This window comes from Sinocyclocheilus anshuiensis, unplaced genomic scaffold (genome assembly GCF_001515605.1).
Source record: "Sinocyclocheilus anshuiensis isolate Anshui unplaced genomic scaffold, SAMN03320099.WGS_v1.1 scaffold343, whole genome shotgun sequence".
Taxonomy (NCBI): Eukaryota; Metazoa; Chordata; class Actinopteri; order Cypriniformes; family Cyprinidae; genus Sinocyclocheilus; species Sinocyclocheilus anshuiensis.
This window is the reverse complement of record NW_015549598.1, coordinates 1,231,858-1,255,693: the sequence shown is the minus strand read 5'-3', so window position 1 is coordinate 1,255,693 and position 23,836 is coordinate 1,231,858. Positions and strand designations below refer to the sequence as shown.

General features: G+C 37.3%; 1 protein-coding gene across 1 annotated transcript in view; it reads left to right on the top strand.

Moving 5' to 3' along the window:
* Window positions 1-23,836, top strand: part of LOC107658621 (myocyte-specific enhancer factor 2C-like) — a 39,456-nt gene that overhangs the window by 1,771 nt on the left and 13,849 nt on the right. Inside the window, exons 2-4 of the mRNA XM_016447238.1 lie at window positions 2,701-2,817; window positions 16,558-16,745; window positions 21,024-21,227. Coding sequence (XP_016302724.1) covers window positions 16,692-16,745; window positions 21,024-21,227 — 258 coding nt within the window. The 5' untranslated portion in view covers window positions 2,701-2,817; window positions 16,558-16,691. The remainder of the gene's footprint in view (window positions 1-2,700; window positions 2,818-16,557; window positions 16,746-21,023; window positions 21,228-23,836) is intronic.

Sequence of the window (23,836 nt, the reverse complement as noted above, 5' to 3'; positions counted from 1 at the left end):
TTGCGTATTTTAATAGAATGTTGTATTCTAATTGCGATGCTATATTTGTTAAAAACGTTGGATAAAAGAGTCTGATCATTTAAGTAATATAAAGTAAAAAGGCATCATTCAATGCAACTGAGACATCAATTGATTAAATTAAACATTACTTTTTTATAAACAAAATTAACAAAATTATTTGAAAAACGGATAGGGTTTAATTTGTTTTGTTTTTTTTTAATTTTGGCTGTGAATAGTTATGTATGTGTGTGTATATATAATATATAAAAAATATATATACATAATACATACAAAATATATTAATTATATAATGTATACAAATATAACATCACCCAAAAATGTTCTCTTATAATTCTTACTACTTTTACACTATATAAGTTATACGTATTTTATATATATAATATGTGTGTGTGTGTGTGTGTGCATGTGTGTACACACACTCAATATATATATACAAAATATATAAATTATATAACAAAAAATATAAAAACATGGCTTTTCTCACACACAATGAGTCCCCATGAGTCTGTGTGTATGCAGGTTTAAGTCCCCAACAGAATAGAAAAACAGGTACACACACACACACACACACAATAAATATACAAAATACATAAATTATATCATTTATAAATATAATATATTAAAACATTGCTTTTCTTTGTTATAAACACATTTTCTATTATAGTTCATAGTTTAATTTCTTATATAGTTTAAAAATACTTTTTTTCTTATTTTTATAAAAAAAATAGATTTGATAAGAAAATTGTTTGATGCTGTATGTACGCTTTTGTACATATAGGTTTTATGCAACATTATAAATATAATGTAACATTTTGGGCATAATGTAGTGTAATATGAGATATATATTTTTAAAAGGCATACCTGTAAGCATAGATATCAGTTTATGTAACATACTCTGGGTTGACGTGCCTTTAGGGCAGGTTTACAGACATCAATGCCTGAGAACTCGTCAGGTGAGCAGCATAATGCAGCACGATTTGAAGTGAGTTTTGCACGCTAAGTCTCCCCCAGTGAAACCAGAGTGTGAGCTACAACAATAGAAAGCATGTTTTCTGTATTCTGTATTATGAGTTGTGGATTACAGGTGTCTAGCCGTGAGCCGTGGGCTCAGCGACACATGCAAACAACTACATAAACCCTCTGTGAATGGGTTAGATACGAATAGCCTGAGATTCTTACTAACAATTCCTCTGGGATCGCATTAAATAATTTTGCAGCAGTTACAACAAAATGGATTGAGCAAAAAGACTGGTACTTGACAGGAAACTTCATATTAAATAAATAGTGTTAGTAAAAATGAAAATTTGGTCAATATTTACTGACCCTCATGTCATTCCCAACCTGTGTGAGTTCTTCCTTCAATCTGCTATTCAATTAATACAGAAAGACACCTTCAAAAATATTCACTTTGTCCAAAACAAGTAAAAATATTTGTCTTTTTAATTCAAATCTGTTATTTGCTTTAAAACAGAACTTGAAGTGTGCTTCAAGACAGACTATTTTATCTTTTGTCAGGGGACTAGCTGTCTGTCTTTCTGTTTTTTTATTTTTTATGACTGCAGGTAAAATGCATGGTGCATCTCTGCAGAGTTACTCATTTTCATCTTTCATTTTCATCTGATTTTTATCAAGCATTCATGGAAATGTGTTGATCTTAGTCTACATACACACTTAAGTTTCAGTGACACCGCATTTAAATACGGAAGTGAATCCCCTAAATTATAGTTTCGTGTTTGTACAGAACAGAACTCACTCTAAAAATGACCATGACTGACATCATGGTAATAGCAACGTTTAGCCGACTCATGCGTTTGGTATCCGCTATTTTTGACCAAAGTAACGCGTTACGTTAGGCGATTTTAACTAAACCACCGTCGACAGAGACGTTGTATTTTGTTTATGTTTGGAAGGTTTGCAGAGCACGCTCTTTAAGTGTCGCCATGTCCACTTATTAGCTAGCTTATAAGCGAGGCAATAGTTGTCTTTGGGCTCGGCTTAAAGAGCGATCCATTTTATAGAGTCAATAGCCTAAAGTAGGCAGGTGCAGATCCCGATATTTTGGCATGTTACTGATTTCTAAGTTAATGCGTTTGGAATTAAGTTGATTATGGGCTTGTTCTTATTTTCTGGTTTTTATAGCAAGATCTGGCAACACTAATGTACCTCCTTACATTTGATTTCTTGCACCGCAAATGATAGCCTACGCGTTTAAATCAAGCGGCAACCTCCCGCTCTCTCTCGTGAAGCCAACAAGGTCCTTTGTGAGTGTCAGCATTAGAGGCCTGCCAGGAAAAGTGTTGGAAAGGTAAAGGTTTGTCAGAGGTCTGTGTTTATTAAAACACGCACATAGCTTTTCTTGGACAAGAGTGGTTAAACTGTTTCCGCTCTCTCCCTAATGCTCAGTTATCGAGATAAACTTTAAAAGCCTTTAACAGACCTTGTCTCAGCTGAATGAACAAATACATAAGCCCTCTGATCGAGCTGTTATGGTTATTGAAAGGATGTGTGGTAAGTCTGGATTCATTGAGGTGTAATACTCCAATCCGCCACTAGTGTGCGCTGATGAGTCACAGAGACACTTATCGCTGATGCGTTTTAATGTGCATTTCCGATGTTCAGTGATTATTCCCCAGACTAATAACTAATTCATATAATTTGATGAATATTTCTTTTTTCTAGGTGCCAAACGAAGGACCCGAAAGCCAAAAATACCCATTTGATGGAGACACAAAAGCAGTGAAGATTCAGAGGGAGAAGATAATAAAGCTGAAACAGAAGGTTATGAGCAAGTGACTGGTAAGAATCATTTATTCTAAGTCAATAAATTACATTTGTCTTGTTTATTTTTTTAATATAAATTATTCAATGTATTTAATATTTGGTTGTATGTTTAAATTATATACTTAAACATAATAATTAGACATTGTATGCTTAATTAATTTAGCCATTTAGTTTTATTATTCAATTTAATAATTAGGCTATTATAAAATTATACCGTAAATTAACCAATAATAGTAATTATATTAACTTATAAATATATTAATAGGCTATAACAATTAGAGTATTGGTTGTAACAATTATTAATTATTGAATATTATTTAACATGTAGGCTATTTATTTAATTTAATTAGTAAATTGAATCAGATGAAGAAAAAATAAAAATAAAAGATAGTCACAGAAAAAATTGGTAACTTTAAATACGGTAAGTTTCCTTTCAAATAACTGGAAAAAATGAAAACCAATATAAACTCTTGAGTGCAATAATTAAAGACGCAACGCGACTGACGCTTTGGTGATTAAAGTAAGAGCGTTCTTTTAGGACGCGTCGCGTCACGCGCGTGCGGGTGTGAGTTACTGTACGCGTTAGACCCGCCCTCTTTACAAAGAGAGAGCGAGACAGAATGATTCTCTTCTCTTCTGTGTGACGAACAGACGCTCGTGAGGATCGTGTCAGTAAACTAGAGGAGACCTCAAACAACACTGATCCACCCAGGATAACTCTGGACATCTTCAGTTGTTTGTTCTTGTTATTTAAAAAACGCTTTTGCTTCCATCGCTGCATGTGTCAAAACCAATGAGAGACGCGGAGTTCAGCGATCATTCTCACATTGACGCGCACATGAAGCGCTTTGACGCGGTTCTGGATTTGAAGAGCGCGTGAAGAGTTCTGGACCGGTGCGTGTCTGACCATTAACACCAGCGCATGCATGCTTTCTGGACCTGACACCCTCATGCATTACAAAGTAAGTTGAACTGTCACAACTGGAAGCTTTGTGGTTAATAGAATAGTGCGACTAGTTAGTGTCGAATAACATAGTATAGTTTAACAATCAGTAGAAACAGTGTAATATAGAACAGTGTAAGTATACTAGAATAGTATAAGTAATATATACTAGAATAGTACAGTTTAAAAAGTAATAGAATAGAAAATATTATACACTAGTATAGAAAAGAATGGGTTTACAAGTAATACTAGTATAGTTGAAGTAATCATATACTGTAATATAGTTTAAAAAGTAATAGAAAATCATAGAATAGAATAATTTACAAGTAATTTTAGTCATATATATATATAATAGTTTAAGTCATATAACATTAAATACTAGAATCGTATAGTTTAAAATTCAGAATATAACATAATAGTATATACTACTGTAGTATGGAACTGTATAACAAGTAACTGTGCTTTTAGAAATCCAAATATCTGCATTGGCAGTACTAAGTTTGTATTTTTATTTACTTATTTTTTCATATTTTAAATGTTGTCTGGCATGCTTTATTTAACACTAAACAAACAAGTTTTCCAAAATGGTGTAATTATGTGAATAGCATCTCTATTTATACTCCGCTGTGGTAATTGGAGAACTGTAAACGAGTTATTTTATATGGCAGTGCTAACTGAAACTAATGGCTTAACAGTTAACCAGGAATATCCAGGATGGGGTTCCCAGCCATTTAGATGAGAGAAGTGCTCTCCTCTGGTGCTTGTACAATAATAATGACCAAAGGGCAAAATGTGATCCAGGAAAGCTTAGTGCTCCTCCCTATACTTAATAACATTCATTGTGGCGTTTTAGTATGCACGTTGTTAGTATTGAAAGAGTGGCAAGAAGGAACAAATACGCGTGATTTTTTTAATGCAGAGAAGCTTTAGATGAGTTAAAATGCTTGTACACAAACAGGAAACGTGTGCCATGCGCTGAGACTCTGCAATGTGCCTCTCAAAGTATGGCACACACTTCATCTGTTTATTGCCATCAGGAAACTATAAACCTGACGTGTGATTGCATTAGTTAGTGGTGAATGATGACAACTTAACAACAATAAATTATGACAACAACAGCCACTGTGCTTTCTTTCACACAAGCTGTGCACAGAGTCACTTGATGGTGAGACGTTAATGAATAAATATCGTAAGTAAAGCTAACGTTGATGTATTTTATCATTTGGAAAAGCTAATCATGCAAAAACCTCTCGATTTAGATGTTATGAGAGACCTGGTGATGATTTTAAAGCTAGTTTCAAGAGCTTCGTCAGGTTGTCGTATTAAGGAAAAACCAGCAGTTTCATAAAGGGCTTGACGGGATGAAGTTGTAATTGTGGTGTTAACAGCTAGTAGCAGCATATATGTAGACGAGTGCAGTCAGTATATGAGTTGTGTAGGTTATCCTGCTGGGTGGTCTGGTGCTGGTCAGACCTCCATGGCATTTTCCTTGGTTTTCTTCATTAGCCACAGAGTGAAATGCAGCAAAACCTCAAAAGTATGTCACCATCATCGTTCTTGAAAAAAACAGCTGGGCTGTTTATACCTCCTGAATGAAGACTGTTGAAAAAATGTTCAGTGTCATCATATAAAAGCCAGGTTTACTTATGCAAACTCACAAATATTATAATGACAGATTTCTAAACTATTCAGTATTTATTTCAACAAAAGTTTATAAGCATTATGTACTGCATTTGTTTTTACATATAAAGTGAGATATAAATATTCCATAAAAATATTATTTATATATATGGAAAATATATGAAATTTATAAGTGTTATATATACATTTCTTTTATTCAAAACAAAAAATTTAAATATTTGTGTATATATACTGTATATATATATATATATATATATATATACACACACACTTATTCCTTAAGATTTTTTTAAAGATATAGATTTAAAAATATAGATTTATATATTTATTTTTTTATTTTATATGCATTATAAAACACTAAAATAAGTTTTACATTCAAAAAGTGTAAATATACTTATAATATAGGCCTACCTATATGTAAATATATAATATATAATATGACTATAAAATAAAATATCACTTTTTAAAATAAAATATGGATTCTTATGGATTCATTGTAAATGAAGAAATCGAGTGTTCATTATTTTTGCACTCAACCTGGTTTTTAACCCTAGAAAAGCTCATAAATGAAACCTAAGCTCTCCTGGTCTGTGGCTTTGCTGATCTTGCTCTCAAAGCAGTTTTTCGGCATAACTTGATTTTGCCACAAAAAAAACCTTCAGATTTTTTTCCCCTGTCATGTAATCTATCTTTGTCACTGGTGTAAAATGCTTAATTCACTGCGTTACATCCTCCAGTGAGGAGGTTTCACACAGAGAACTCTTTGTATGGTGGGTCGTATATAGTGTTAATCAGTGAACACCCCCCCCTTCCTCGCTGCGTGCATCTGGGGATATTTTTAGTGGATCATGTGTTCATAGTTTAGTGTGAGGTTAGTATTTAAGATGTGACTTGTCGGCTCTGAGGTAACAGATACTGCGTCCACTGTAACACGGCACTGGAAGCCTGTCCAGATATTCCCATTAACGGGATAGTCAGCCATTTCACTGGGCTCCTGGTTCTGTCTGTCCACCTTTTGGAATTGGTTGTTATGACATCTGTACACTGACAGATTTCAAACAGTGCAAGAATCCCAAGCCAGGTGTCTCTCAAAGGACAAATGGACATTCTTGACCTCCTGAGGTCTTACAGAAGTCCAGCTGATGAAGAATGGTTACTGCCAAAGCTTGACAGCAGGAGTTGAAGACATTCTTTGTGATTCTATAAATCTGATTGCTTTGTTTCTGGATACTGATTGATCAATACAGCGTTCCAGACGTGCTAAAATACATGCTTAACAGCTAATACAACACGCAAGTTTTAACCTTAGTTTACCTATTAGGGGCCAGGGAAGAGTTAGTATATTACTATATTGGCTTAATAACACAATATTTCAATTAAAAGTTATAGTATCTCCTGAAAAGCAAGGGAAAGTTCACCCAAAATTGAAAATTGTCATCATTTACTTGCCCTCATGTTGGTCCAAACCATCTGTAAAACACAGCATTCAATGAAAGTCAATGGGGTCCAATTTTGTTTGGACTCCAGTGTTCTTCAAAATATCTTCTTTTGTGTTCCTTTGAAAAGATTTGGCCCAACATTAGGGTGAGTAAATAATGACAGAACTCTTATTTTTGGGTGAACTATCCTTTTAAGACACTCTAGGCTGTGCTATATGGTGTATATCTCATGCCACAAAGTAGTCCGTGTGACATCAGTGGTTCAACTGTAAAGTTATGAAGCTACGAGAATACTTTTTCAAAAATAAAAACAAAAATAACGACTTTATTCCACATTTTCGTCTCTACTGCGCATTCACGACAGTATCATGACGCGAGCGTGTGGCGGCGCCGACGCTGACCCAGATCTGGCGTGATGACATCATTACGCCGGATCTGGGTCAGCGCTGCCACACGCTCGCGTCATGATACTGTCGTGAATGCGCGTCCGAGACGAAAATGTGGAATAAAGTCGTTATTTTTGTTTTTATTTTTGAAAAAGTATTCTCGTAGCTTCATAACTTTACAGTTGAACCACTGATGTCACACGGACTACTTTGTCGATCATCTTGGTACTTTTCTGGACGTTGATCGTGGTAGTTACCTTGCTGTCTATGGGAGGCTCAGAGAGCCCTCAGATTTCATCAAAAATATCTTAAATTGTGCTCCGAAGATGAACGAAGGTCTTACGGGTTTGGAACAACACGAGGGTGAGTAATTAATGACAGAATTTTCATTTTTGGGTGAACTAACCCTTTAAATATTGCACTGACCTCAACTTTTCTCCATCCTCAAAATTACAGAGGTGCAATCCATGTTTGGTTGTAGCAAACTTGCATGTTTGTGGTATTTTTTTAGGCCTGACTATGTTGCTCGAATCATGTAAGTTTGTTCTTTGATTATGTGTCAGAGTTTTTCCGCCCATTCCCACAATGAGGTTTACTTTCAAAATGAGTGTCTAGAGAAGACTAGCATCTCTGTTCTGCATTTGAAGTCACAGAAAGCATTGAGAGCTGTAAATTAAATAAAATATGTTGGTTTTTGAAGTTGCATATCCCACAACACCTCTGATTTGACACTTGTAGACAATGTTTGTCTCAGTTGTGATGAGCCATCAATTTCAGCCACTGCTTTTGTTCTTCAAGGTAAAAAGTTCATCATTTTATTTTTGGTTCTGCTGCGTTTACATGTGCAGTATATTTGGTAGAGGAAGTCTGCGAGGAGGAGTTTGAGGGGGCCGTCGAGCTGAATACCTGCTGTCATCCTGGTTTGGTTTACAATGCTCCCGAGTTTCCACGTCACTTCCTCCCCATGAGATCATTCCCATGCTGCTGTAAACACCCACACCCAGACCTCCAGACCCCACTGCAAGATCAAATCCAATTCTTATGATGCAGATACTGTGAGATAAACAGATCTAGTGAAGCATATCCAGCCTGTAAACTTCAGGGGCCGGATTCACGAAAATCTTAAGAAAGAACGTTTCTTAAGATAAATCCTAAAGAATGTTTCTATGTGCAATTCTCTCGGCATTAGATTTTATTGTGTGCTGAAATTGTCATGATTAAATAGTCGCAAAAAGTCACTCATAATAATAACAATCATTGTTTACATTATCATCTCTTGTAGTAGTAATATATAATGTTTCACACAAGTCTCACACATTCACAGAAAATAGCTTACTTCCACGTTGCAAAATAAGAGGGATAGGATAGCATCACTATTACTGGTGCTCATACTTAAGGTTAAGGATTTAAGCAAACCACCAAAATGAAATATTAAACTTCAGGGTGTATGTAATTCAAAGGATCAGAGGTAGAAACGGCCACCTGCTTTCTTCAGGTCACTTACCTGCTGCGTGAGAGCGCGGTCCCATACACGCTGCCAGCGGCTCCGAGTGCCAGGAGCGGAGAGATCAGCCTACACTGTGAGACTCGCTCTGATGTCAGGGCCAACCAACTGGCAAGATCTGTTCTCCACGTCGGACAGCCTGACAAAAACACTTAAGGATATCGATCACAGGTCCGTGGCTAAGTCATGAACTGCTAACAGCTGGACAAGTATGCATTTACTCTTGGCAAATAATATACAGTCTGCTTTGCCATATAAATTCACATTATATTTATTATTATTGTTACTGATAGATTTTGCTAATGTAATGTAATGTAACTTTACAATATACAGTCTGCTTTGCCATATAAATTCACATTATATTTATTATTATTGTTACTGATAGATTTTGCTAATGTAATGTAACTTTATATTATTGTTGTTAAAAATTTAAATTAGTGTTCAAAAGTTTGGGGCCTTTAAGATTTTTAAAAACCTTTGAAAGAAGTCTCTTATGTTCACCAAGGCTGCCTTTATTTGATCAAAACATCAGTAATATTGTGAAATATTATTAACATTTGAGATAACAGTTTTCCATTTTGATTTATTTTAAAATGTAATATATTCTTGTGATGGCAAAGTTGAATTTTTAGCAGCCATCACTCCAGTCTTCAGTGCCACATGATCCTTCAGAAATCATTCTAATATGCTGATTTGATGCTCAAGAAACATTTATTATTATTATCAAGGTTAAAATCAATTGTACTGCTTAATATGTTTTTAGAAACCATGATCCCTTTTTCAGGATTCTTTGAATAGAACATTTATTTGAAATAGATGATCATGTTTTGTAATGTTACAAATGTCTTTACTGTCACTTTCTGGAATACTTGATTCTGATTGGTCAGTTGTGGCAATCTGTGGACAAATATTTATGGATTAAGATGCTAAAATTGTATAATTGTAGTAATCAATTTCTTACATATATGTACCAGTTTTGTGCCTCATATCATTCTTCCTTCTCATTATTTTTACAAAGTAACATCGATTTTTTATATTTCCTGTTTGTTTATTTATTTATTATAACTAGTACAGCCCATCTTATTCAAATCAAAGAAAGAATTTCTTATGATTACCTAAATCTTTCATTAATCTTTCCTAAATGTATGCGTCAAATCAGGTAGAATTAACTCGTTATGCTAACAACTGCACATTTTCATTTTTTAACAGTGTATATTGTAAAAAAAAATAAAAAATAGATCAAAAATTTCATTTTTGATTTTAGCTAAGGTGTAGATTTAAAAGAGGACATACTTGAGCAGCAGAGTATTAATGTCATGAATGCACTGCTTTTAAAATAACGTAACAGAAAACAGAAGTGATATCTTAGCATGTGGCTACGAATGGCCACAGAGTTTCAGTTGGCAGTGTGTATCGGTTAGCGGTGAAGCGCAAACGCGGCGCACACACACTGTGAGAACACAGCTGTGTGACACACATCTCCACAGCAAAAGGAAGCCATGCAAATGAGCAACCAACTATGAGCAAAGCACCAAAATGCCTTGTGCTCTCGCTGTCATAGTTTTGAGAGTTATTCTCCAGAATATTAACCGAATTGTTGCTAATAGCTCGATCGTAGCTAACAGTGATTGCAAGCTTAGCTTTTGTAATTAGGTCGCTGAAAGTCCTGCAAAGAACTAGGACATAATTTGAGATTTTCCATTGATTTGGGCATATAAGGAAGTGTAGCATACCAGGCTAGGCTAAACGTGATTTCCGAGAAAATGTCTTGAATTAGTTTATTTTTCTTAATTTTTTTTTACCCCATTGGCATTTTTTTATTGTTTTAAGCATAAATGTAATATAATTCTGAGGTTTATGCTATAAAATGTTTTATATGTGCCAGTAAGCTTAATTAAAAGTTGTTAATTTTTATTTTAGTTTCATTGATATACTGTTAGTTTTTGCTAATATTTTGAATTCTTTTAAATTTTTGTTTTATTTTTTCACTTTAATTAAAAAAAAAAAAAAAACGACTAAAAATGTCATAGTAGCTTTTTAAAATTATGTCTATATAGTTTTTGTCATTTTTAAAATTTATTATTTTTAGTTTATTCAGTTTTATTTATTTTAGCACTCCGAGTTAAACTAAACAAAAATCAGAAATGTTGCATTATACATTTTTATGATTTTAGTTTAAGTTTTTCTATTTATTTATTTTTTGGTGTTTTAAGTTTTTATTTCATTTATTTATTCTTTGTATTTTTAAATATAATAACTCTGATTCACATTTAGTTAAATGTTTTAACGGTTTAAAGATTTTTTTTATTTTGTATTATTATTTTTTTACTGAATATGATTTACAGAATGATTTTTTTGGAGTGTGAGCCAAAGTCAGATCTCTCTAATCTCGCGCTAAGTGGACAGCATCAACCTGGACTCACATGGCCCACGGCTGTTCACGCATAGCGCTCCACCAGGAGCCGTGGGTTCAGGATATGGGAATGTAGCGGGGCGTCTGGGAGCTGGTCTCGTTCTGTGGTACGACTAACCTCCACAGCTCGTGTGCTCTCATTGAGACGCTGTCTCCTCTTTGTCCTTGGGAAGTTTTGAGGCGAGCCGTAAGGGTGGGGTGGAGAGTGACTTGTCCCCATTCCGGCACTGATTGATACAGTCTCTTGGCGGCCGCTGCTCTGAGCCGTAGCATGCTCCCTTGATAGACAGCAAAGAGATGTAGCAGTCCTCTCCATGAAATACAGCCGGGGGATAGCTGGCAGAACATATGTTCTTGAACATTTCGAGCATGTATTTGAAGGCCACTGGGTTGTTGAGGTTGGTTGACTGGCAGTGTTTGCTAAGGTTCTATTACTACTGCTTATCCCTGGATAACCCCCTAAACTAAAGTATTAAACATCGTTAGTGCTACGTTCACGAATGAAATCATTAATGCACTATTACTTTCTAAGTCATTAGACAATAAATTGGACAATGTGCTAAAAAAAAACCTTAGCAACTGCATAGTAATGCCCTAGTAGCCACCAAGAACACCCTAGCAACCACATAGCATTGTGCTAAAAACCATTAATTTGCATAACAATATCCTAGCAACCACATAGCATTTTGCTAAAATTCACTCAGAACACCTTAGCAACTGCATAAGAACACCTAAGTGACTACATACTGTAACATTGTGCTTAAAACCACTCAAAACATCTTAGCAACTGCATAACAACTCCCTAGCAACCACATACTGTAGCATTGTGTGAAAAAAACACTCAGAACACCTTAGCAACCACATACTGAAGCATTGTGCTTAAACCCGCTCAGAACACTTTAGCAAACACATAGCAGCACCCTAGCAGTGACATACTGTAGCATTGTGCTTAAAACCGCTCAAAACACCTTAGCAACCACATAACAACTCCCTAGCAACCTCATACTGTAGCATTGTGCTTAAAAGCACTCAGAAAACCTTAGCAACTTCATAACAACACCTTAGCAACCACATACTGTAGCATTGTGCTTAAAACCACTCAAAACATCTAAGCAACCGTGTAACAACTCCCTAGCAACTGCATACTGTAGCATTGTGCTTAAAACCGCTCAGTACACCTTAGCTACTGCATAACAACACTCTAGCAACTGCATACTGTAGCATTGTGCTTAAAATCGCTCAGAACACTTTAGCAAACGCATAGCAATGCCCTAGCAACCGGTATGTAGTTTGCCTTCACCTGCAATATTCACAAAAATGAATCTGTACTTCACATTGAATGTGATTGGTTTAAACCCACGATGCAAAGGAAATATTATTAGTTTTAATATTAGTTTTATCACAGCAAAACTCACCATGCCCTTTTGAACCATGAGATTTGTTGGTACTTCCCATTTTCTGCATTGTGGAGCAGTTTATGGGAAGAGGCATCTTTTATTGTTTCTTCTCAATGATGTCACTTCCTTATGAGGCCGTCTGCGAAGATTTCCTGTCATTATGTCCATTTGTGCTAGCTGATGGGTGTTGTTTGCAGAGAGATGCTTCCTCCTTCGAGTCAGAGTCAGCTGTCTGACACCTCTGGGGTCTGCCAAGAGCTCTGAGGATCTGCTCCAACGTGCTTCGACAAGTTCCTCCGCTGCATGGCACGTCTTTAGCATTTCAGATGCCCTGAAAGATGGTGATAATGAAGTTGTACAGGCTCCAATCTCAATTGTTAACTGACATTAGCCAAGTTATGCCAGAGGCTGTCTCTAAATGCTTTTTGAGGGTTTTCTTTTGTTTATTTCTGTCTTTTTGAGGTCTTTATTAGCGGTCTTTATTTGAGGTCTTTATTAACGTTTTGAGATCCCCTAACCTTAGAGGGATAGTTCACAAAAAAAAATGTAAAAGTTCATAATTGTCTCACTCTCAAGTTGTTTCAAACCTGTATGAGTTTGTTTTTTTCTGTTGGGCACTGAAAAATGTTGGTAACCAAACAATTAAAGGTAGCCATTGACTTCCATTGAATTGTTTTCATACTATTAAAAAATCAATGGGTACCGTTGCCAACGTTTCCATTTATTGTTACCGACATTCTTCAAAATATCTTTTTTTGTGCTTAACTTAAGAAAGAAACTGGTATAGGTTTGAAATAACTTGAGGATGTATAAATGATGACAGCTTTAATTTTTGGGTGAACTTTCCCTGTTTATTACATCCTGCACTGTTTGTGCTTTGAATGTGAATAATACTGTACCTCAAATCATACAACTTGTTGAAGAGAGGTGTGCTATTGCTTTTCTAATTGATCCAACTTATGATTTTAGCCTGACAAGTGATAACTCTTGTGGGACCTACACTGTAAAAATGTTTTTTTAATAATTAAGATTATTAGAGAATGTTTAACAAGAAAATACTATTTCAGCCAAATTTCATATTTAATTCGGTGCATTAATTGCCACTAATTGGAGTGAGGGGAACTAAAATATAAAATGTTTATAGTGTTTTTTTAACGTTATTTCTGAATGTAACAATAAAATGTGACACATCAGTGTTTTTTCTCTCTCATCAATGCAATTTTGACCAGTTGAGACATATTTTCCAGAAAATACGGTAATTATTTACTTAGAATGCTCTAGCAGTAACAACCACTTAGCGTCATGCTAAAAAGACATTAGCATTGTGGCAGTGAGTTAGTTACTAGGGACTTTTTCTTCAGAAAATGACAAATCTTGTTGACAGGTATTGTAGAAAAAATACAGGACATGGTGGATCTGAAATGAATGTAAAATGGGTTTGAATTTGCACTAACTGCAAGGTATGTGCAGCATTGTGTTTAGCATTTGTGCTAACTGCTAATCTACTACTCGGAGGCATTTTTTAATACATATTCATTGACTGCACAGTTAGACACAGGATTTGTTCAAAATTTACTTATGTGGGCATGAGCGTCACATTCCCCTTCAGGTTGCCCTTTTAAAACAGCTAATTTGCAAAGCGTTAGCTGCTAGCTAGGAGGTCTTTCTGCCCTTCTCTGGAAGTTGTCCTGGGTCTAATGGCCCCTCAGGAGACTGTCTCAGTCATATCTAGGTGTTATCTCAGCACTGTTTTATTTCGGTGGCACCATGCCGCTCTTCACGGGACGAGGAGATATCTGTCCTCTCCTGCTGCCCTCAGGAGAAGCAGAGAGGCAGATTAACAAAGTGACTTAATGTTGCACATTACTCTCTGGAGATCCCTGCTCTTGGTTTCTTGGCACCGGGCCGCCCTCCCTCCTACTCAAGTAACACAGCGGCTCCTCCCACGCCTGTCTCTCTCCGTCTTTATCTTTCCGTCACATGGGTAAACACACTAGCATCTCTGACCTCTAAGCCATTTTGCCTCGGCATGTCCAGTTCCTGTGGGGTTTTTGCCGAGAGCCTGTTCACAATTTCAGTACATTTACCTGGCAATTCCCTGTTTATTCTCTTGGCCTTGGCCCGATTTTGGCAGCAGGATGTTAGGACTCTTTTCTTTTCTTTTCTTTTCTTTTCTTTTCTTTTCCAATATTAGCCTATTTTAGCTTTTTAAAAATATTGTGTAACTATTAGCATTGTTCTGATATTGGAAGTAGATTGTTACATTTAATTTATTTTATTTTATTTTGCAAGTTTATGTTAGTACGATTTATTTTCTTTTATATTTTCTTTTATTTTAAATGTTCAGAAAAAAGATATGTTAATTTTAAAATTATATTAATATTTAAAATAATTATTAACATCCATCTGATTAATTATTGCCATTATGTAGATTATGTTAGGACTACTAATTTTATTTTATTTTATTGCCATAGTTAAACAAATAATAATTATTTAAATTTATATTATAATTATTAAAATAATTTAATTATTTTATGTGATCAAATTATTTTAATTTGATTTATTTTATTGAAAAAAGCATTGATTTTCATATTCCAGGTTGCATATGTGCTAAACAGTTACCATTTTGTCAATCTGGTTATTGGCCATAAAATAAAAATAATTTGGATACTTGATTCTGTGCTCAAAAATAGCCGCTGAACTGCATAAATGACTATCATTAAACAAGACAACAATGTCCCCCAGAGCATGTACAAGATGTCCTTGAATAACTTCAGCTTGAACGGCTAATCCTGAAATGAAACCGCTACACATAACCAGACTGATCAGTTAGTTGGAGATGAGTGAGCTGGACATCATTGGCCCAGTGGCTAAAGGAAACTCTTTGAGTCTGGGTTTAATGGATTACATGTCCTGAACAGCTTAAAGTTATGTAAGGTGTTGCTCACTGCATGACCGTCCACCACGCTACAAGCTAAGTTAGATCTTGAGTACTTATAATGGGATCCATAAAAGTCAATAAGAAATAGTGTTTTATGGGACTTTGAATTTAGTTTTTACACATTCCAAAAGACACTCAGTATTTGATCTCCACTGTCTTGAAGTTACTGTAAGTTTCCATTTTTATTGCCATACTCTCTTATCCGAGCCGAGCTTGCTGAGGCTTTTATCGTTTGGTATGCTTTTCAAATTCAAATGAAAAGCTGTCACAACATTCCTGTAACTTCCTCTTCTGATGTATCATCTGCTCTTTCCATCCCTCCTTCATAAATCCTCCACATCTCTCTGGCTTTTATCAGTCGATTTGAAGCATAATCAAAAGGTCACATCTTGATGCATACATTGCCAAGTTGTTGACCATGTCTAAGTGAAGAGAAGAGAAGCCCCCTGAAGATCTCTGCTGCTGATTTTCGGTTTCTATACAGGCCGCGTGTTTTCCCTCCCTCTCGTTGTGAGTGTGAGCATTTCACCTCTGCTCCCCAAAGCTCTCTGCTTTCTCTTATTTGCATTGTGGGTTGCCCTTGAGTTTTATTTCCTCTTGTGCAGGTTGCTCTGGTCTTCAGCTGGGTACTTGTGCTCTCTGAGGGCCGCTGACGACCACAGCCATCTGTGTGAGCTTGTAGGGTTCTATCTATCTATCTATCTATCTATCTATCTTCCTCTTGTGCAGGTTGCTCTGGTCTTCAGCTGGGTACTTGTGCTCTCTGAGGGCCGCTGACGACCACAGCCATCTGTGTGAGCTTGTAGGGTTCTATCTATCTATCTATCTATCTATCTATCTATCTATCTATCTATCTATCTATCTATCTGTCTATCTATCTATCTATCTATCTATCATGTGTGTTCTAAAGTTTCTAAAGTTATTTTTTTTGCTAAGTTAAACATGTTTTATAAATCAGTTGTGTTTTCCAAAACTCCTGATTTTATATGCTGTTAACCGAGACTCTCCTTGTTTTTCCCACATTCATGCACTGAGCGATATCACACATCAGTCTGATAAAATCTGTCTCTTTCTCTGTCTTGTCTGTTCAGGAACGAACGCCGGAGTCTTTGAAATAAGAGGAACGAGCAAAGAGGATAGACTGCGTTGAAGATCGGAGCGAGAGAGGAAGGAAGACAAGTGTGTACAGTACTTTTGGAATTGGAAGGAATACGAGACCGAAATAATGGGGAGGAAAAAGATTCAGATTGCGCGGATAATGGACGAACGTAACAGACAGGTAAAAAGAGATTTTATCTTGATGGAAAGAATGGAGATGTGGCGACATTTCACAGAGAATGCAATAAATCTTCAGCACTCTCTCTCTCACACACACACACACACCCATACACCAAAAGTATACATCACTTAAGGAAGTGCCAGCAGCTTCTGACGACAGCGTCAGAAGACACTCACAAGCTAGATTCTCACTTCAGACTGCCTGCTTTCGTTTTTGCATGTGTGTTGCGTTTTTGTGTGTGAATGTGAAATATGGTTGTCCTAAATCATCATAATAGCTGTTTTTGATACTTCTTTAATTGCAATATTAAATGCATTGCCTCTGCCTTAGAGGATATGATGTGGAGAGTCTGAATAATTGAGGCTTGTAACGGAGTAGAGGAAACCATGCCTCTACCAGCGGGTGTGTCATTCACCACAACCAGCGGTTTCCAAACTATTACTCACCTGGGCTATTAGCAGGCAGGATCTGAAGCCGCATCTGACAACACTTAAGAAGCACATCAACCTCTTACCTTCCTGATCGAACCAGCTTTTCCCTGTCATGCCTAATGTTGTGACTTGGTGGCATGGGTTTACATAGTTTATTTCATTCAGAACTTTGTCAATTAGGTTCCTGCAGCTTTTTTTTGTATTTATATTTACCATGTATATATCTGGGCATCTGCTGTGCAGGAGCGCAAACGCGGGGCCAAACATGAAATCATGGTTTGGAGCGGGAACTATTCAATTTCATGGCTAACGCTGATAGCTGCAGGTCATACCACCAGAGCGCTGGCTCTTAACAAGCTAATAACCGTCAAGTATCCATGAGAATTAAACTCACCGTCTTCAGGTTTCAGCCAGTATGAACTCAGTTAAACTCAAGTTGGAATTTGAATTGGAGTGACAGGATGGAGAATTTACTGAATTGCAGTTCAAAGAGATTTAATACATGTGATGAATTCTGGGAAATTAAGTTCTTGAGTCTATTGATCTAGAAACATTTAAAAAAAAACTTCTAAATAAAGGGATTGCCAAGCCAGCATTTAGAGTTTTGCTTTTTGAGTTAAAATTACAGGTATTACATTGAAATTTTAATTCTGCATCCTGTTTTACCTCTATTCAAAATTAGAATTTAAAAGGCATTCACAATTCAATTCTGATTGATAGCTTAAAATTTTGAATTTAATGTCTTAGATCTACACTCTTAAAAATAAAGGCATGCATTTACATTACCGTTCAAAGTTTGGTGTTGGTACAATTTTTTAAATAAAAGTAATATTGTGAAGCATTATTACAATTTAAAACAACTTTTTTCTATTTGAATATATTTTAAAATGTAATTTATTCCTGTGATGCAATGCTGAATTTTCAGCAGATATGCTGATTTGACGGTCAAGGAACGTTTCTTATTATTATCAATGTTGAAAACAGTTGTGCTTATTGTCACCTTTGCTAAATAAAAGTATTAATTTCTTTAAATAAATAAAAGAAATTGAACTGTAGTGTATATACAAGATCTTTAAACCCCCCCAGAAACCAAATCGCTGACCTGAAGGACCTATAGTATAACATCAAGACCTTCAGCCAACTCAAGAACTCTATACAGCACAAAAAAAATTAACCTTTTAAATTATTGTACGTTTTTCGCGGTTTTGTCAGTAAAGTGCTTAGAAGAAAGGTTAAGTGTTCAGCCTGTTGCTTTACGTGTTTTCTTTGCTTCTGAACAATGCTTTAGTGTTCAAGTGGACAGCAGCTCAGGGCACAGGATAAATGGCTGCCTGTCATCTATGTTTCCTCCCCCCCACCTGTCTCCACCCCCCCTTCAATGACCAGCATAGGGCCGGAAGCCGAGGCAAAGCCATTGTGGAGGGGAAGCCATTGGACCCTTCCTGTTATGACAGGAAATGCACTAAAATGTGCTTCCTGACCCCCAGTGCAGTGGCATGATTAACCCCCTCTCAGCGCCCACCCTTTCCCGTGTTGTGGTGAAGTTCTCTGTGGATATTCTGTGTGAGACGTCTTAACTCGCAGCAAATAAACTTACATGCTTCTTTACAGGGAAAGCACGGTCGAGTAAAGTTAGCTGCAGCCTCAAAGTGCAGTTTAGCATCAGAAAGCATGTAGGAAAATGTAAAAAAATTGTCTTTGTGGCTCAGACATCTAAGGTAAAGACAGGCTGAACATGGCACTGAATGCGTGCAGCATGCGAAAGGCGAATGTTTTTTTGCCCGTATGTGTGTGTGGGGGTGTCTCAGTGAGCATGTGTAAGACATCTGTCGCTCCCGGTGCATGTGTGTGTGAGTGTGAGCATAATCTAAATCATGTGGAGGTGAGAGCATCAGCGTGCTGAGCGGTAGGAGTGAGAAGATCACCCTGCTGGAGTTTGTTTGTGACAGAGGGCATGACGTCCGAACTCATGCACAGGGATCAGCAACACACAAATACCACCAACACTTGTAAATTAGAGCTACACATGCATGTCTGGTGTGCATTGACATGCACGCATGCTTTGCGTATACACTCTTTTAGGAAAGAAAATTCTTTTGAATATGTCTTTTATTTCTCTTAGACAGAAATTAGATTAAATTGAGAACATTCTGCTTTTCAAAACTTAAAAAAAAAGGAACACTGTAATCTCGCATATGTCTCCACTCAAGAGTTTAACCAAACGCGCTGAGCTTTGTGATAAATGTTAATTTTATATATCTATACTCTTGCATGCAAGTCTGTTTGGTATTATTATTTCTCCTGAGGAATTTTAAGAGAAACATTTGAGAGAAATAGCTCCGTCTCAAAAAGTAAAGCAACGCCAAAGTCATGGGTTCGTTTCCCAGGGAATGCATGAAATCATAAAATGTGTACCTTGAATGCAAAGTCACTTTGGATGAAAGCGTCTGCCAGTTGAGTAAATGTATATGGGACAAAGTTGATACTTAATGAGACATAAGTGAGAACCCTGTTGAGTTATGAAGTATAAACCTCTGAGCTATGCATTTATGCTACATGTCAACATCCCATTTGTGTTTTGTTGCATTTTAAGAGAAAAACTTTTGAAAATTGATGCTTCTCTGAGACATAATTGAAAACTCTTGAGTTATGAAAGAGCAACCTCTGAGCAATGCACTATTACTGTATTTCAGGATTTGTCTCTTCATTTGTTTCAAATTTGTTTCTTCATTCATTCTTCCTCTGGAGAAACATTTGCTGCTTTAATGAGACCTATCTGAGAACTCCATTAAGTCTCCACATCTACAAGCCAACTCTTAGCACTAACATCTCCTTTCTATCTCATTTTGATGCCAGAATTGAATAATCCAGAGTTTGAATATTTCAGGCAGATGCCCAAGAGAGTTCTTCGGGTTTTTGTGCGGCTGTTTCACACTCAATTTCATTGCCATCTCATCACAGATGGAGAGTTTGTTCTGTGAGGGTTTAAATGGTGTCTTTGGGAAACTGTCCTTTCCAAATGGAACGTGCACAACGCTGCCGGCGTGCCTAGGTGATGCTGGGTCATCATTAGCCAAAGCAATCCTATGAACCCTGCCACCCAGGGGCTGTCAATTTGTGAAGCGTGCTGGGCAGAATTTCACCTTGAACTCCCCAGTCTAAATTTAGCATGGCATGCAGAGCTCTGATAGCTCTCTAACCAGAGTACCATGTCAAACAATTTGGTTTTGGATGGATGGGACCTTGTACACTCTAGCAATCAATTTCATTTTGATGGGGCCTTTTACTCAAGTCATGAAATTGCCAATGAAAAAAATTGGAAATGCATTTGAAAAACATGGTAATAAAGTTAATATTTTATTGTATTAGTTCACAAGAATATATTGCTCTGTTGGAGGAGTGTGAGTAGCGTGTTTAAAAAGTTACAAGCATTGCTTGGACAGAAATGCTATTAGCAGTAAGCTTACTTGCCTGTTGAAAAAATTTGCTGCTTGGTGAATCTGATGAGAAATCTTGTAGATAAGTTGGATAAATTTGATAAACATTCCTGTAGAACAAGCAGAAGAGCATGGCGTTAGCAAAGGCAAGGTCATGGGTTCGATTCCCAGGGTATGCATTAACTGATAAACTGTATACCATGAACTGTCTACAAGTGTAAGTTGCAATGGATAAAAGCATCTACCATCTCTGTTGGTCTTTTCAACAAGGTTGACAACAAACCAGCAACCTACGATGTAAACCCTAATGCTATCATTGCCCAACTAGTAATTTGTTTTGTCTATGACGTTGAACGAGAGGTATCAAATCTATCCCAATTTAACCCTCTCCTTGTTTTTTTGTTTATCAGGTTACGTTTACAAAGAGGAAGTTTGGACTAATGAAGAAGGCCTACGAGCTGAGCGTTCTGTGCGACTGTGAGATCGCCCTCATCATCTTCAACACCACTAATAAACTGTTCCAGTACGCCAGCACCGACATGGACAAAGTTCTGCTCAAATACACTGAGTACAATGAGCCCCATGAGAGTCGAACTAATTCGGACATAGTGGAGGTGAGTCCCCCTTGACAATAAGCACAATTTAGAGATCCCAATCAAGGTTTTTGCCAAATAAATTCAGGGAATTTGAATTAGATGCCTCACCGAGAGATCAGGTAGGGTTCATTTTGGTAGAGTATGTAAGTTGTAGGATTTGACACCTGGCCCTTGTCTGGTGGTGATTTGTTAGGGAACATGCTGTAATAGTCCTTGCAAAGGACGTTTGGCACATGCCGTTGTGCTCTATAAGAACGGATCAGGCTAAAGGACAGGGACGAGGACTTTACTGTATCACGTCAGGACCATGTTACGCAACCGGTTTAAGAGGACATGGCATGTGCCACTGTCCAAGCCAGGTGGTCTGCACAGAGACTTAAGATCTTGCTTGCTCATCCCCGCCACCTTTTGTGACATGTGAGCTCCTAAAAAGGTCACGAGGCAAGAATGGGGTTGTTTTAGATAAGGGTTTCCTTGTCCGCTAATCTAAGACTTCAGCGTCTTCTGCTGAAACTGCCACTGAAAGACCAAAGAGCAACTGCAAAACTGCTCTCAGCTCTTCCAAACCACCTGTCAAGCCTGACTTTGGGAAGAGAGAACTTAAAGGTTCCCACCCCACATGCATGAAAGGCCATGGCACTCCCATCGGGAGCAGTGGGAAAAATATTTCCCCTGGAAAAGTCCCTTTTCCAGTAAAAACACCCGACTGAATTGCGTAGGGGCCTGGTGGTGCCACACAAACAAACTCTCTCTTCTTACTAACTAAGTAAGGGATAAAGAAAAATACGCAATAAGGATGAGGAATAACAGTGTAGATGCTGAAAGGGGCGTTTTTAGGAGCTCAATTGTGGTGAGGGATCTCTTTATCTTTGTGCGTTCGAGCATGAGCCGGTTATTGTTTTGCAACTCACTTGCACATAACAAGTTGCAAATTCAAACTCTATTATTATACTTTGACTGTTCAGTCTAGTGTAACATCATTCGACAGGCCATTTGCAACGTTGACACATGCATTACAAGCAAAGCCCTGGGGTCAGACTTAGCTGGGATTCTGCAGGATTTTTTTATGAGGCTGAGAGGGAAAACAGCATGGCTTGCCTCATGAGAGGAGAAGCATCAAATCTCCACGAGGCAAATCTCACGGACACCCTGCCAAGCCAGTAAGGAGCCGCGTTAATCCCATTTCCTTGATTAGTGTAATCTGAAAATGCTCCTTTTAATCCTAAAAACTGACAGCGTGCACTATAACCCTATGTCGTCACCCCGAAAGGCACGCTTTCCAGACCCCACACCTTTAGATTTCCTCTCTACGGAGAATTGTCAACGAGACCGTTGGCACAAAGGAAGGAAAATGTTAATTATTTCCAAAGGTCACGTTGTTAATGACTACATGGCCAGCTAATGAGATTGAGCAAAGCTCTGTGCGTATGATAGTTGACCTATTATGTTTGGTCTTGTGCTGGAAGGCACTGGAGGTGACAACCTTCCCCTACTCCAATTTCACCCACACAAACCTCTGAGAAAACATGCCTCCAGCGCTTGGCACATCGATCTGATTTCAAATGTAACGAAGAAAACTTCGTCAACCTACTTTTATAAACTGGCCACATTTCAGGCACATTTGCCTCAAACGTTTTTCTACGCTCCTAATTTAGATAATTTGTCTTCATGTAGTTGCATGCCAATGCATTCTTAAGCACTTAATTTTTTTCCCCCCATTCCCAGTTCACTCACAGTTCTCCATGTGAGAAGGTTTGCCTTAAAGTCATTGCTTCACATTCCATTGTGCAGTTTGTTAGTCCTTGTTTAAATTTATGTTTAGAAGTGTTTTGATGGGATTGTTTGCTGCGGAAACGGTGCCCTTGTGTATTCGGAGGTGTTGGTTGCATGCACGCATGATGGCTCTTGATCTTCCGTTGAACCTTGATGACGATTGACATTAAATCCGTGAATCAGATTTGCTGGGTTTATACTGCTCTGTGTTAACACTGTGTCACATTGCAGTCACAACATCAAGAGGATGCCAGGAACGAGACCTTTATTCCATTACAGACAGTTTCTGATCTGATCTGAATTTGATATGTATGTGTATATAAGTATTTAACATTATAAATAAACTAATTTTAGTATTTTTTTTCCCAAAAGAAATCAGCGGCACACTCATCCCCTCAGGAATTTCACCAAAAGAGAGACGTCTTTGTTTTGCATTACTTCACCCCTCCTTTTTAACAAACGGGTTAACATGAGTTTACTGCTTCACTTAGTAACAGCGTGTTGTATTTTGCGCTTTTGGCCTGAGACTCGTGGTTATTTTTAAGATGGAGGACTTTCACATTCTTTACCCCTCTGCCCCTTTTCCGTCCTCTGTCCTGGGCAGAGAGCAGCTGAAGTTCTCATAGTGTTGGAAATAAGGAGCAGACGCCCAATTTGTGTGCCAGACCTCCTCCCCAATCCAACCCTTTGTGTTTGTATGTGGTCCTTCCCCATTAAATGCCTGAAAACCGGTAGTTTTCTAAAAATAGAAAGCAGCACAGCTAAAAATAGCTCCAGCCCGGCAGTCGTGCCAAGGAAAATGAAGAAGAATAGGCGTGAAGTGCTGGAGAGAGAGAGAGAGGACAGCCGCGCTT